The sequence below is a fragment of the Rhipicephalus microplus genome, chromosome 3, assembly GCF_043290135.1.
Source record: "Rhipicephalus microplus isolate Deutch F79 chromosome 3, USDA_Rmic, whole genome shotgun sequence".
NCBI classification, from domain to species: domain Eukaryota; kingdom Metazoa; phylum Arthropoda; class Arachnida; order Ixodida; family Ixodidae; genus Rhipicephalus; species Rhipicephalus microplus.
This window is the reverse complement of record NC_134702.1, coordinates 77,983,275-77,997,650: the sequence shown is the minus strand read 5'-3', so window position 1 is coordinate 77,997,650 and position 14,376 is coordinate 77,983,275. Positions and strand designations below refer to the sequence as shown.

Below are 14,376 nucleotides of genomic sequence, written 5' to 3'. Positions count from 1 at the left end.
TTAGTGTCGAAAGCACGAGGCCTTTCCTGGCATTGTAAAATTACGCATTTTTTTCGTGTTCACATTGATTTAAAGAATGATTCGCTGATAGCTATAGACAAAGTTAACCAATTTCCCGCGGACACCACCCGAACTGCGTCCTACAATACTACCCCTTATAACCACGGGATTCCCGATTTAGCCACTCATCCTTTTTGAGTATCATGCGAACGCTCTTATCCGCCGCTGTGCCTTTGCTTTCGCCAAAGGTACACTTCACCTTATGACGAATAACGCGTCGGTGCTGCCACATGCAACACAAGCTACTTTAGCGATGCCCTAAAACAGACCCTATCTTTAACGACTGGAAAAAAAAGTGCAGGAAGAGTGAATATACTTGCTCCACTTCTGCCACTGTATCGTCAAGGCGCGCCCCGTTAATCGATAGACCACCCGTGTATCAGGAACGAGGCGTTCAGTTACGTTCACGCCGCTCATCAAGCCCTTCCTTTCTCACGCGCATACTTATCTATCAATTTCATCTCTCAGTCCATGTCAGTGGCTCGGGGAAATTAACGAGGAACACTTAAAACAGAAGGCTATGCGCTACGGCACGGCGGTCTGTAGTCGAAGCTGCTATCGTTATGACGACCGAGACGGAAAGCCGGGCCCTGCTAACAAGAGCGGCGCTCCCGCCCTCCTTCTCCGCATTGTCTCAAAACCCTCTCCCCTCCCTCTGATCCATGCGCTTCGATCAGGTCGCGTCCTAAACACCGTCATTAAAGTCACGCTTGCGCAAGCAATACCTCGACTTGCGTACGCGAGAGCAGGAGCGGCTTCGAATTCGTCATCCAGAACTGAGCGTGACTTCCGACTGTCAAAAGGAAGAAGATGGAGAGTGAAGGAGGGAAGCGGTCGGGTAAGTTGTCAGTACTCTGCTCGCATACAGCTGTGCCCTCGTCATCAAGGCGAGGCTTTCGTGTCTCCGTGCTTACGCGCTTCTCACGACTCTGCACTAGATATCTATGCCGCTCAGCGTGCGACTCGCACGAGTCGCCGCCGCTCTACGCAACGTGACGAGAAACGCGCGCAACGGAAGTGGCGGGTTTCGACTTGCGACACGATCGAAAGGAAGTTTCGATTTCGCGCCGTCCGCGACGCCGGAGCAGGGATAATCCCGTCCGAAGAAGAGCGTCTTAAGCGACCAACGTCGTAGCCTTACATAAGCCTGCGGGATGCCACGCCCACGAGTCGTGAGGGACGTTTAGTGTAGAGGCGTAGAGGAAGCTTCACGGTCTGGGCGTTTGCGCTGGCGACCGAGTTTCGCGGCACGTTGCGCAACCCAGCATTGTTCTTTCCGATCTGCAGCGGCAGTGCGAGGTGGTGCTGGACGAGACAAGTTGTCCCAGTCTCGACTCGTTTATCATCGTCGCCTGGCCACTTTTCTTTTTCTGTGGCCACCGTGTTCTTGACGCACGCCCGTGCTCACCCCATCGTCCTTCATTTCTTACTTTCTCAAAGAAACGAGAACTAGGCGTGACGCGAACAGGCATCGCTGACGACTAATTATCGTGTTCTGTTCCGTTGCTAACATGTAGGCCTGACGAAAAAATCTCCGCAGAAGCACTCCGTACAGATGTTTAACAGCGAAGTTGAAACCTCCAATCTGATTGGATAGGAGGGCGCAGAGTTCTCGTTTGGGGGGGGGGGGGGGGGGACAATTTTCGTCGCACAGCACCCCACCCCCCTTTTGGGTGGAATCCAAAGCACAACATGCTTCACAATGAATGAAAAAAAAAACAATGGCCTGCTTTTGGCCTGTAGCTTTCCGGAAGTAAAGATCACGACAAGTAAACAGATCTTGGGATTCAGTACAAATCATCAAAAAGATGTGTGGCCGTAAGCCAGCTCTTTAAACAACACAGGGAAAGGTCCGATTGAGTAAACTTATGTGGGAAAATTTGCGCCCCCCCCCCCCTCGCATTATTTACTAAGAGGATGAGGGGGGAAATTTTACCCCCCCCCCCCTCGGCCTGCACCTCTGGTAGGCTCTCCTATGCCCGGGTTTTCTTCGCAGCTTTAATCCCGGCGGCTCATTAAAATATCTGTGTTTTTTTCGTGAGCTAACACACGTCTGCCTTGTGTTAATCCCATTGCTTCTTTCCCACGCAGCACATGGTGCTTCTCCGGATCATCTTTACGCATAAAGGAGTTCAGTGATGGTGTTGGTGGTAGTATGATGATGATTATGATGAGGAAAATGGTGGTATTCGTAGTCGTTACATTGAAATGGTGCGACGACAAGTAGCGACGTATTCTGTTTGATAACTAACTTGTTCAGGTTCAGTCCAGCTTGCTGAAAGCACGCTTTTAGATTATTATTATTATTATTATTATTATTATTATTATTATTATTATTATTATTATTATTATTATTATTATTATTATTATTATCACACGTTATAGAAGTCCCAACTTATATGATGTACTGTTACCTGCGTCGGAAATGCGCAACTCCTTGTCACTGCCACTTTACTTCTACCCATGCTGCACGGTTTCTCCTCCTTTTCGCGCTCTTCTTTTATATTTTTTTACTTGTCTTTTGCTGCTCCACATTGTTATTATAAGCGGGTACAGTTTCTGACTTGCAAATCAAGCGCCTTGTCGGGAAAGCAGCTCGTGGACAGCCCTAATGTGACAGGACTTGGAAAACACCTCGTATGCGGACTCGACACACTTCCCTGCCGATATGCAACAAAGCACATCTTTCACTCTCACTCTCTCTCTCTTTCTTTTTCTTCGTCGACGCTTAGCCATACGAACGCGCCTGTCTGCGAATGCGAGTGTTGTTTCACCCTTTTGTTGCGCAGTCCCAGTGGTGACGCAAACAAACCAATAACGTGGTAACTTCGGGGCAACCTGCGATTGCGCTCCCGTGTCCCAAGAATAAAGGAACGCGATAAATAAATTAGCACATTGAAATACACAGCGCAAAGAGGGAAGGAACATCGCTCCCGATTTTTGGTCGAGATTCGTGTTTCATTGTTGCACTGGGTGTTTCCAGGAAGGTGTCCGAAAAGCGTCAAAAAAAGTAAAATAGGGCGTTTGCTCAGTGCCTTAATTACTACCTCCTTTTTGTTGGGGTACACACCTGGCGATGGCTAGAAACACCCATCGCTGTATTAATTATAGGCATTAGCATGAATAATATTTTCGTCCGTGGACACAGATGGGCTGGTTCAATGGGAGAAATTCTATTATTTCTGGGAAGAGCCCATTGACATTTTTGATTTACTTAAAACACCTACTGCTCATTTCACCAGAATGATGAAATAAAAAAAAGAAATCGCCATCGAAACCGAAACACGAATGAACGCAACTGCCGTATTCTTACGTCACTATAACAACCATCAATCGAGTTCGATCGATCGATATGTAGGATTTAACGTCCCGAAATCACCATATGATTATGCGAGATGCCGTAGTGGAAGACTCCAGAAATTTCGACCACCTGGGGCTCTGTGATGCGGGTTCTTGTTGCTGATTTGTTTTTCTCCCGGGCTGAGCCTCAGAGAGTTTTTTTTGTTAATAAGGACAAAGCCGTTCGGTTTCCAAGAAACACACAAAAAGTTTAATTGAAAAGAAAAAAAGGCAAAGATTCCTCACAAAACAAAACACTTAATAAACAGTTGACTGGACATGACGAAACACATCTGTAAACACCCAACAAAAACGTTCAAAGTCAGTAACTAAACCTAACGTTCGAAAGGGGCTGAGTGATGGGAGTAGCGCAAGAGTATCGGTGCAGTCTCACCCACAAGTTGGTTTTCGGCGGTGATGAGAAACCGGAACGCCGTGACTCCTGCGTCACTGCGTGGGCTGGACGAGGACGAGGGAACGCTGGCTGCTGGCGACACGTCGAAAAGCCCTACCAAATCGTGATGGTTTCGGCTTGAGGAGCGTGGACACGTCGGAGACGGGAGAACGCAGGCTGGTGGCGACGCGTCGAAAAGCCCTACCAAATCGTGATGGTTTCGGCTTGAGGAGCGTGGACACGTCGGAGACGGGAGAACGCAGGCTGGTGGCGACGCGTCCGGGAACTAGGGTCGACCTAGTCAAGCAGCTGGGCGCACAGCTCGGGCCCGGAGCCCGACGGCTGTAGCTCGCCTGCCGGAACCAAAGTCCGCAGGCCCTGGAAAGGAGTTCAGGACCGGATGGCCACGGTCCTTTGGAGCGGGAACCCGACAGCAGGAGGCCCCGGCCGGTGGAAGTCCTGTAGGCTCGGGTCCGGAACCCAACGGCCCATCTTCAGCGCCCGGTCCGGTGACGACCTTCCGCTTGCACTGCCTGCCTCGAATTCCCCTTGCTCTGGTCTCCCCAGGCTCCTGCTTCAGCTCTGGCCCACTTGTCTCGTTCTCATTGGAGATACTACTGTTTCGTGGTGTCAAGCCATTGGGCCTTGAAATCTCCGTGTTCGCTGCCCATTGGATGTTTTACCTTTTGTTTACTTCACGTCCTGCCACGCATCCTCGTGCTTGACGCTCTTTAACGTCGTCATTCTTGTTTAAGCAGCACCGCACGTGCACTCTGGTATTTCTCCTTTTGTTTTTTTTTTCCGTGACGCGCACTTTTCGAAGGCGCGCACTTTGAACGCGCACCACACATCACATACGCCCCCCTTTTATTCAAGTTTTTTTTTTTTTAGAAAAAAAAAAACTGCCGATGAGTGCGCGTTCTGCACTACGTCACAATTAAACCACATATTTGCACCACGCAGTTCAACACATCACCGGGCTACAGTTCGCTACATCGTCCAAATGTCCACACTTAAACTTTAGATTCACCCAATTGCATTTAAAAGTTCTGAAACCCGGAATAAACCTTTTTACTACAAAATCGACTATGGACAAAGCTACTTGTGTCCGCATCTAAAAGTCGAAGTCCAGAAAGAGCTACCGGTTTTCTAACCCTACACTCAGGTTATCGCGTCCCAAACCAGACGCACTGCCCTTCTCGCACGTTTCGAAAGTAACTGTGGCAAACATGCTTTTATGCACTTTCGCTGAAACGCGTGTCTGCGCCCCCGCCGGCCACATGAACGCTTACCGGTCACAGAGGAACAGGGCGCGGTCTCGAGCCGTCGGCGTCGACACGAAACGCACTGAGACACGAATGTCCAAATGCCACAATCTCTCACACAAATGCTTTCTTTTAGTTCACCATCTAATGAACACAAGCTCGGGGTGCCCTCAGCAAGCCCAAACGCTCCGACAAGCGTGTGAGGTTCCTGGATTCTTGAGAAGGGATGCCGTTGTGCTCGGTCATTATACAGCTCATCTTGAGTGGACTTAATTATAGGTTCAAAACCAATCACGTTCTCAGGTTCAAGACCCTGTCTGGCATTCTCCATACCTACTATCGAGCCCACCTCCGATTCGATACTGTTTATTTTGAAGAGTGCTTCAGCACTCCCATCGTGTTTTCTCGGACAAATAGCAGTTACGCTATCCTGTGAACTAGAATCCCCTCTCTCTCTGAGTGAGATATATGTATGGTCTAGGACCATTGACGTGGTGCCTGCTGCTACCTCTGTCGGTACAAAACAATCAGTGGCCACTATATCAGAGCCTTCATGGCATTCACTGCCATCTTCCCAATGACGTTCTAGCGCTCCTTCCATGGAGCTATTGAGAGGTAGCCCTACCCCTTCCCGAAATGTGCTCGGCCTCTGAGACGTTCTGATACACACCTCATTCTGAATGGAGCTTCTTCGTTCCCTGCTATCGAAGCTTTGCTCCACAACATTTTCCACAGCTTCTAGGTCGCCCATATCCAGGCGCTCTTCTTCATAGGTGCTTGGCCTCTCAGAGGTCCCCAAGCAGCTAACGGAAGTAATATGTTCCCAGCCAGAGAAGCTTTCCGTCGCTTCAACAAACTCCTCATGACTCCTGCCTTCTTGGCTGTCCACCTCTCTGCCTTCCTCTATCTGAGCTTCTCGCTCCGAAGTAAGGCTGTCGCGAGGTTCGAGGCCAACCTTGCAGGAATCGACTTCCCTCCAGCAAACGCTGCTATCGGAGCAAACATTCACCGCTTGCTCGACCTTCTGCATCGCCAGCTGCCCCCTTTTCGCCATCGCAAGCTCGAGTCGCCGCTCGAAGTCCACCCTCTCTAATTGGAGCTGCTGCTTCAGTATGCGTGTCTGACGCTCTAGCAACACTTTATTTTCACGCGTTACGCGCTCTAGCTCCTCCTTCTTAGCTCTAAGCACCAATTCAAGCTTTTCCTTCGCCGCCTTTCGTTCTGCAGCCCGTTGCTCACGCTCCCTCTCCATCCGCTCCTCGTACCATACTCTAAACTCCGCTCCCGTCAGTCCCATTTTATCCGCCAACTCAATTAACTCCCACGTGTTCGTCATCGTGTTAACCGCGTCAAAAAATCTACTGGAAAAACAAACGACTTTGTCCTGTCGCGGACGCCAATTTGTGATGCGGGTTCTTGTTGCTGATTTGTTTTTCTCCCGGGCTGAGCCTCAGAGAGTTTTGTTAATAAGGACAAAGCCGTTCGGTTTCCAAGAAACACACAAAAAGTTTAATTGAAAAGAAAAAAAGGCAAAGATTCCTCACAAAACAAAACACTTAATAAACAGTTGACTGGACATGACGAAACACATCTGTAAACACCCAACAAAAACGTTCAAAGTCAGTAACTAAACCTAACGTTCGAAAGGGGCTGAGTGATGGGAGTAGCGCAAGAGTATCGGTGCAGTCTCACCCACAAGTTGGTTTTCGGCGGTGATGAGAAACCGGAACGCCGTGACTCCTGCGTCACTGCGTGGGCTGGACGAGGACGAGGGAACGCTGGCTGCTGGCGACACGTCGAAAAGCCCTACCAAATCGTGATGGTTTCGGCTTGAGGAGCGTGGACACGTCGGAGACGGGAGAACGCAGGCTGGTGGCGACGCGTCGAAAAGCCCTACCAAATCGTGATGGTTTCGGCTTGAGGAGCGTGGACACGTCGGAGACGGGAGAACGCAGGCTGGTGGCGACGCGTCCGGGAACTAGGGTCGACCTAGTCAAGCAGCTGGGCGCACAGCTCGGGCCCGGAGCCCGACGGCTGTAGCTCGCCTGCCGGAACCAAAGTCCGCAGGCCCTGGAAAGGAGTTCAGGACCGGATGGCCACGGTCCTTTGGAGCGGGAACCCGACAGCAGGAGGCCCCGGCCGGTGGAAGTCCTGTAGGCTCGGGTCCGGAACCCAACGGCCCATCTTCAGCGCCCGGTCCGGTGACGACCTTCCGCTTGCACTGCCTGCCTCGAATTCCCCTTGCTCTGGTCTCCCCAGGCTCCTGCTTCAGCTCTGGCCCACTTGTCTCGTTCTCATTGGAGATACTACTGTTTCGTGGTGTCAAGCCATTGGGCCTTGAAATCTCCGTGTTCGCTGCCCATTGGATGTTTTACCTTTTGTTTACTTCACGTCCTGCCACGCATCCTCGTGCTTGACGCTCTTTAACGTCGTCATTCTTGTTTAAGCAGCACCGCACGTGCACTCTGGTATTTCTCCTTTTGTTTTTTTTTCCGTGACGCGCACTTTTCGAAGGCGCGCACTTTGAACGCGCACCACACATCACATACGCCCCCCTTTTATTCAAGTTTTTTTTTTTTTTAGAAAAAAAAAAACTGCCGATGAGTGCGCGTTCTGCACTACGTCACAATTAAACCACATATTTGCACCACGCAGTTCAACACATCACCGGGCTACAGTTCGCTACATCGTCCAAATGTCCACACTTAAACTTTAGATTCACCCAATTGCATTTAAAAGTTCTGAAACCCGGAATAAACCTTTTTACTACAAAATCGACTATGGACAAAGCTACTTGTGTCCGCATCTAAAAGTCGAAGTCCAGAAAGAGCTACCGGTTTTCTAACCCTACACTCAGGTTATCGCGTCCCAAACCAGACGCACTGCCCTTCTCGCACGTTTCGAAAGTAACTGTGGCAAACATGCTTTTATGCACTTTCGCTGAAACGCGTGTCTGCGCCCCCGCCGGCCACATGAACGCTTACCGGTCACAGAGGAACAGGGCGCGGTCTCGAGCCGTCGGCGTCGACACGAAACGCACTGAGACACGAATGTCCAAATGCCTTGAACGCGCACCACACATCACAGGCTCTTAAACGTGAACCCAAATCTGAGCACACGGGCCTAAACTATCAAACGAGCTCGATTTGCGTGCATGTGCGGGCTGCGCAAGGAATTATAGCACGCGTGGTGCATGACACGTTAACGACTGTAGAAAAAATGAGAGCGTGGAACTGGTCATCGTGACAACTGACATCATTCCGGTCGCCTGATAGTAGCACTCGTTCGCTTTGCTTTCAGTTTCGCCAGTGAAATTGGTCGAATTTTATTGTTGCAGAATACATACAATTTTTTCGTCAAAGTTACATCGTGATTGCTTCTATAGTAACATCCCTTATACCTTCCTTGACATCATTGCTGATTAGTTCTTATTACTATTGAGTGCAACAAAATAAACGAACTCTTATATAGACTTCTTTCCTTTACACATTCCGGGTGTTTCAACAGATGTGTCTAAAATCCTCAAAAATAATAGAAACGCAATATTTCTTCGATGACTCGACAATTACGTCTACTGTAGACACAGACATCTTAGAATGTTGAAAGACATTGTGTGGGCAGTAATTAAGAAAGTTAAAATTAATTATCCTGATAATTGGTGAAGTTATCTGGTTATGTGAAATATAGGAGAATTCAAGTTCTTAGAAACCGTTCCAGCTCTGAGATGTAGAAGAAGCGGCCTCTAGTAAATATTGCAAAGTAACAAAACTCAACCAAATGGAACGGCGAAACCTGACGCGAAGCGCCTATGAGCGCAACAAGCTGACGACCAATGTGACGTCACTGTTCAAGAGAACGAATACCGAGGTGTAGTTCTTCCGCGTTCGTTAACCTATGTGCGCATGCGTGCTGTAATTGCAAAGCGCCAGCCACCCACCCGCAGAAAAAAGTTGGTGGATGGTTAGCAACAGCTCCAAGCGGCCATCTAGGCAGCCCCAGGCCCGGGGCTTCCATTCGCCGGATATTCAATAAAGTTATTTCATCATCATGGTTGGTATGACGACGCTACCATATTGTGGGCGCATCAAGAGAATATGTAGCAGTCGCACTCTTTCGAGTTTTGGTTTCGAAATTGAATTTGGTTGAATTTCATTCCTTGGCAGTTCAATTACCACAGGTCATCGGTACTGAAACTGGAACGACGGGCGTGGCTGCATTGCCGTAGTTGTCTACCAGTGCCAATTACAGCTTGAACGTCATGCCTAACTGATCACCAGCCGCGACCGGTGCGTTTCCCGGGTTCGCTACCTATCATGCAGTGTTCCTTTTTTTTTTTTTTTTTTTTTGCTGGGGAGACAAGGCGCGTGAGACACGTAAGACAAGGCACGCAAGACAAGACGAACAAAACTGGTGCAAAGCTTTATTTCGCTTTCAACCTTCGCGTTGGCCTCGGTGACGCTGATTAATTGGAGGCTGTAAGTAATGGATAGCTAGCACACTCTGTTCGTTGTACGTGCCCGACTATACGGCAGAAAGCATTGATCGCGATTTCTCCGCTCCTTTAGAGGCGTCCTGCGTTTGTTCCATCATTCGGCGACGTTGCTCATTGCAATTTACCTCACGCAAAGCGCACCGATTCCCGCCAGCGTCGCAAATTTTGCCTCGCGGATACTGCGTATTATAAGCGCAGTATAATGTACTACAGCAGTATTGTCAGAAGAAAACCAGAGTGCACGATTGGCAACTGGATTCCAAAATCACCCACTCACCCGCTCACTCAGGATTTACTCACTCACGCCCGTGAGTAGCAACGTCACTCATTTATTCACTGACTGAGTGAGTGAGTGAGTGACGTTGCTGCTCACGGGCGTGAGTGAGTGAATCCTGAGTGAGCGAGCGAGCGGGTGAGTTATTGAGTGAGTGATTTTAGAATCCGTCGGCCAATCGTGCACTCTAGTTTTCTTTTGACAATAATGCTATGACAAATTGCTGCACTTATATTGCACAGCATCCCCCAGGGATAATTCACTCACTCACTCACTCATTCACGCTCGTGAGTGAGTGAGTGAGTGAGTGAGTGAGTGAGTGAGTGAGTGAGTGAGTAGCAGTCCCGGCTTATTGTCTTTCTGGTTCTGTCTTTTTCGCGCTTGGACTTTCTTTTAAGCGGCCTGTAACATCGTTTTATATCACGCTGCCATGAGAGCCTGCTTACACACGACGAGTCCACGGTCACACAAACAATCCCAGAAAATAATTTACGATCCGATTGCGGACGCCACAGCAATGTTCGCACGTACGCGCTGTAACGTGTACACGTCGAACACTCTAGCGTGCTCGAGGATACGCTGAGCGTAATGACGTAGCACACCCACGGTCACTGGGAGGTAACGCAAAATAATGGCACTGTATACGCGATACTGGAGGTCAATGACAGGTTCGCGTGTCAGAACGTCGCAGTGTCTGGCCGTCCGTTGACCCGTACCAGGGGTCAAGCGCGAAGGGGTGGGTGTAGATGAAGATCGCTAACACGGCGATTGTTACTGCGCTCCGGTAGAATCTATAGCATCACGGAGGAACGCTGCATTATGCATGGCGTTCCATTAGTCGCTCGGCGGGTGGCACAACGTGTGAACAAAAACAAATTAGTATCAGGTGAGGTAAACGCAGATTGGGTATTGGAATACACGCCCGGTGTGCCCGACGCGACCCGCCCAACCTTTGTCACGTTCACTTTTCCATCTTCTCCCGGGGTTTGTCTATATATATATATATATATATATATATATATATATATATATATATATATATATATATATATATATATATATATATATATATATATATATATATATATATATATGTTGAGATTGAACAGGCAATAATGCCAAGAGCATCGAACGCGTTATTCAAAGGTCATAGGTTCTAATAACTTCCCCTATACATTCCTTGGCATTACTGTGTTAAAACACAGAAAAAACGAGCCCTTGGGTATACACTTTTTCCCTTATATATATATATATATATATATATATATATATATATATATATATATATATATATATATATATATATATATGTGTGTGTGTGTGTGTGTGTGTGTGTGTGTGTGCGTGTGTGTGTGTGTGTGTGTGTGTGTGTGTGTGTGTGTGTGTGTGTGTGTGTGTGTGTGTGTGTGTGTGTGTGTGTGTGTGTGTGTGTAAACGTTTTGATCACATGTTCTGCGTTCCTAACTTTGCACCACGTGACTATTTCGTCGTCTTGAAGTTGAAACAATGGCATGGAGGACAACGGTGTGAAGACAATGAGACACTCAAGACAACCGTGGTCAACAGGTTGCCAACTCAGGCGGCCAACTTCTATATACGCAGACGGACTAAATGGTCTGGTGCAGAGGCTCCAAAAGTTCTTACAAGTTTACCATGACTATGTAATTAAAAATGAAGTAGGTTTGTGCTAAACTAAACCCTCCAATAGTACATTTTACTAATCAATACATAACTTCTGACGAAACGGCCCGTACGTTTTGAATATCTCTCGTATATATCAAGCGGCTGCAGAAGAATGCTTTAGTTGCAGAAGCAGCAGGAGCAAATCCTAACACCTTGATCAGACGAGCATGTATACGGTGGCACCACGATTCGGGCGCAGTGAAGCGTGGTCTATAGAAGGGCGGGCTGACTGTGCATCGCGCCGCGCCAATTCCTGCCTGTCGCGCCGGACGCAGACAACAACAAAAAGAGAGAGAAAAACATAAGAAGGAAAAGAGCGAAAAGAGCCGTCTATAGCGCGGGCAACGACGAACGTCGACCAAGGTGACGTCCGTGCCGTCCAGACAATCGGGCCCGTCCACACGTTAACGCGCGTCGCGCACGTGCACTCGCGAATAGCGCCGACGTCATGCAGGGCGTGTCAGTACGCGTGGCAAGGTAGACCTTACAAAAGTCGCGCATGCTATTCAGTGGTATCCCAATAAAAGAGTCTGCTGAAAACACTCAAAGCCAACCAAAAAGCGTCAGAATTATTATCAAGACCTTTTGTGAAAGGCGTACTCTTCACGAGACTGAGTCCCGTGTGAAATGTGTGAATATCGTCAATAAACAAAAAGAAGAAGAAATAAAAAAATACGGCAATGCAATAACACAAAGCGAGAAGGGGGAAGAGCAATCATTTGGCTTTGTATGCGGTGTGTATTTGCTCCAACGTGGAGATGGAAAAAGAGGAGTAAATAGAGCGAGAGAGAAGTAATGAATAAAACGCGCGGAGCTAAATTTCAAAGCGCTCGTCTGTGTTTAGTGTGCCTTCGTCTAAATTGCGCTGAAGCCCATAAAATAATGTACCAACTCGCCCAAGTCAAACTGATTTTGGAATGAATTTCAATTGGTTCAGTCTGCTGCCTTACGAGTAAGAAACAGAAAGAGGGAGTAAAAAAGGGAGATTATATGCATGAGTCTAGATTATTTGAAGAGCATACAGTATAATAGACGGTTGGAAGAGTTAGCTAGCGTTCGTCCTGAGAACAGCACATCAATCTGAGGACGAAGAATGTTTCTTCCAGCCCGGTGCATCTTTCTTAGTCCTCGTGTTGCTGTGCTGTCTCAAGATGAAGAACGCAGTTGAGCCTGTGACGATTCGTCCAGCCTTCGTGCACAATATAGCGTACAAACAGTAACGTACAGTACAAACAGTACAAACAGTAACGTACAGCGCAGAAAATGCCTTTTGCAGACTGAGGCAGAATACCTCGGAACGTTCCCGATTCATTTAGACTGTTCTGCAATAACTAAGCTCCCTACGCGAACAACGGAGTTCATTCTGGAACTGCCTGCCGATTGATGCGGTTATCGATGGCCGACGATTGTGATTGCCGCTATCAGTGTACAGCGAGTATTGATTGCACTTACACTATCCATTTCCTGGGCACAGGTTCGCCCAGTAATGAGTTTCGTCATTAACAGACCGACTGCCTCCTTCGCCGTCACGACCATATGCACCAACAGCACAGAGTTGAGCATATTATAGTATAGGTAGCACAGTACAATAAATCATGGAATAACACAGTATCATATAGTATAGTATAGTATAGTATAGTATAGTATAGTATAGTATAGTATAGTATAGTATAGTATAGTATAGTATAGTATAGTATAGCCGCACTCGACCTGCAGAGAAGAGCTCGCGCAGCCAGAAGAGGAAGACGAAGTTCTCGCCCGGTCCTCTTTACGAGTGCCTTTCATTTTAATTAAAGTGAGCTCTTCTATATCCGAATTCTGCTCTGTCTGCGTCGTGACAATATTGTGCGTAACAATATATAATAGCGTGGTAAAGTATAATACAGGGTACCATAGTACAGTAGGTATAGTGCAGTGTACGCACGCCCATGCACTGTATTAGACACGAAGCGGCAGCCCTGAAGCAACAACACGGCCACGGAGTGCAAGGCCGCCGCGCTACGGACGGTTTGAAAACAGTACGGTGGTTTTCCGTTTACAACAGGGAAAACACCGAGAGCGCGGCGCGCAGCCGCGCCAAACGACGGTCCTGCCGGCTCACATCCGCATGTACATACTAGTTTGGTTACCATCACCAATAACGCTGTAGAAGGAGTTCTCTATACCTAATGACCATGAGGGAAAGGAAGACTCCAAGGTGCGTGCTGCACATTACGCCGCTTCGGGGAAGTATGTTGACATATTTTGCAACTTCTCTTTTATGCGTTCTTACGAGTAAAGGGAAGGCCCGGGATACTTGAAGCCAAAGTAATAAAAATAGCAGTAGTGGCAAGTGCCCGGCTGTCCTAATTAGCTGTAATGCCCGCTTCTCCAACCCAGTTTCGGCAGCTGTCTGTGTGTGTATAATGATACGCTCGCCTTCTTCATTCCTGTCATCTCTCGCACAAACCACAGTTGTTGTGTTCGTGGTTGTTGTTGTTTTTGTTGTTGTTGTTGTTGTTGTTGTTGTTGTTGTTGTTGTTGTTGTTGTTGTTGTTGTTGTTGTTGTTGTTGTTGTTGTTGTTGTTGTTGTTGTTGTTGTTGTTGTTGTTTCAGTGCAAAGCTTCCTTTATCATTGAAAACACGTGTCAGTACAGTTAATTGCTCGTTTTTTTTTTTTTTGCATACGAGAGTACCTGGCCTTGCTTCTATTGATACGCGTCCTCATTTATTTGCCATCAAAAAGTTCTTAGCACTTTTAACGACAGTGAACAAAAAATTTGGACATCGCCGAGTGTTCATTCGAAGCCCTTGATTAACTGGATCACCATTGACGCGATTACAGAGTGGGCATCACCGAGCTAATGTTGCAGTACACCAATGAAAAGTG

At 47.8% G+C, this 14,376-nt stretch overlaps 2 protein-coding genes across 2 annotated transcripts in view; one reads left to right on the top strand and one right to left on the bottom strand.

Annotated features, from left to right (window-relative positions):
• Window positions 1-14,376, bottom strand: part of LOC119182883 (pleckstrin homology domain-containing family G member 5) — a 759,199-nt gene that overhangs the window by 631,097 nt on the left and 113,726 nt on the right. The window lies entirely within an intron of this gene.
• Window positions 760-14,376, top strand: part of LOC142803797 (uncharacterized) — a 34,121-nt gene continuing 20,504 nt past the window's right edge. The window contains exon 1 of the mRNA XM_075889875.1: window positions 760-898. Within this exon, the coding sequence (XP_075745990.1) occupies window positions 871-898 (28 nt within the window). The 5' untranslated portion in view covers window positions 760-870. The remainder of the gene's footprint in view (window positions 899-14,376) is intronic.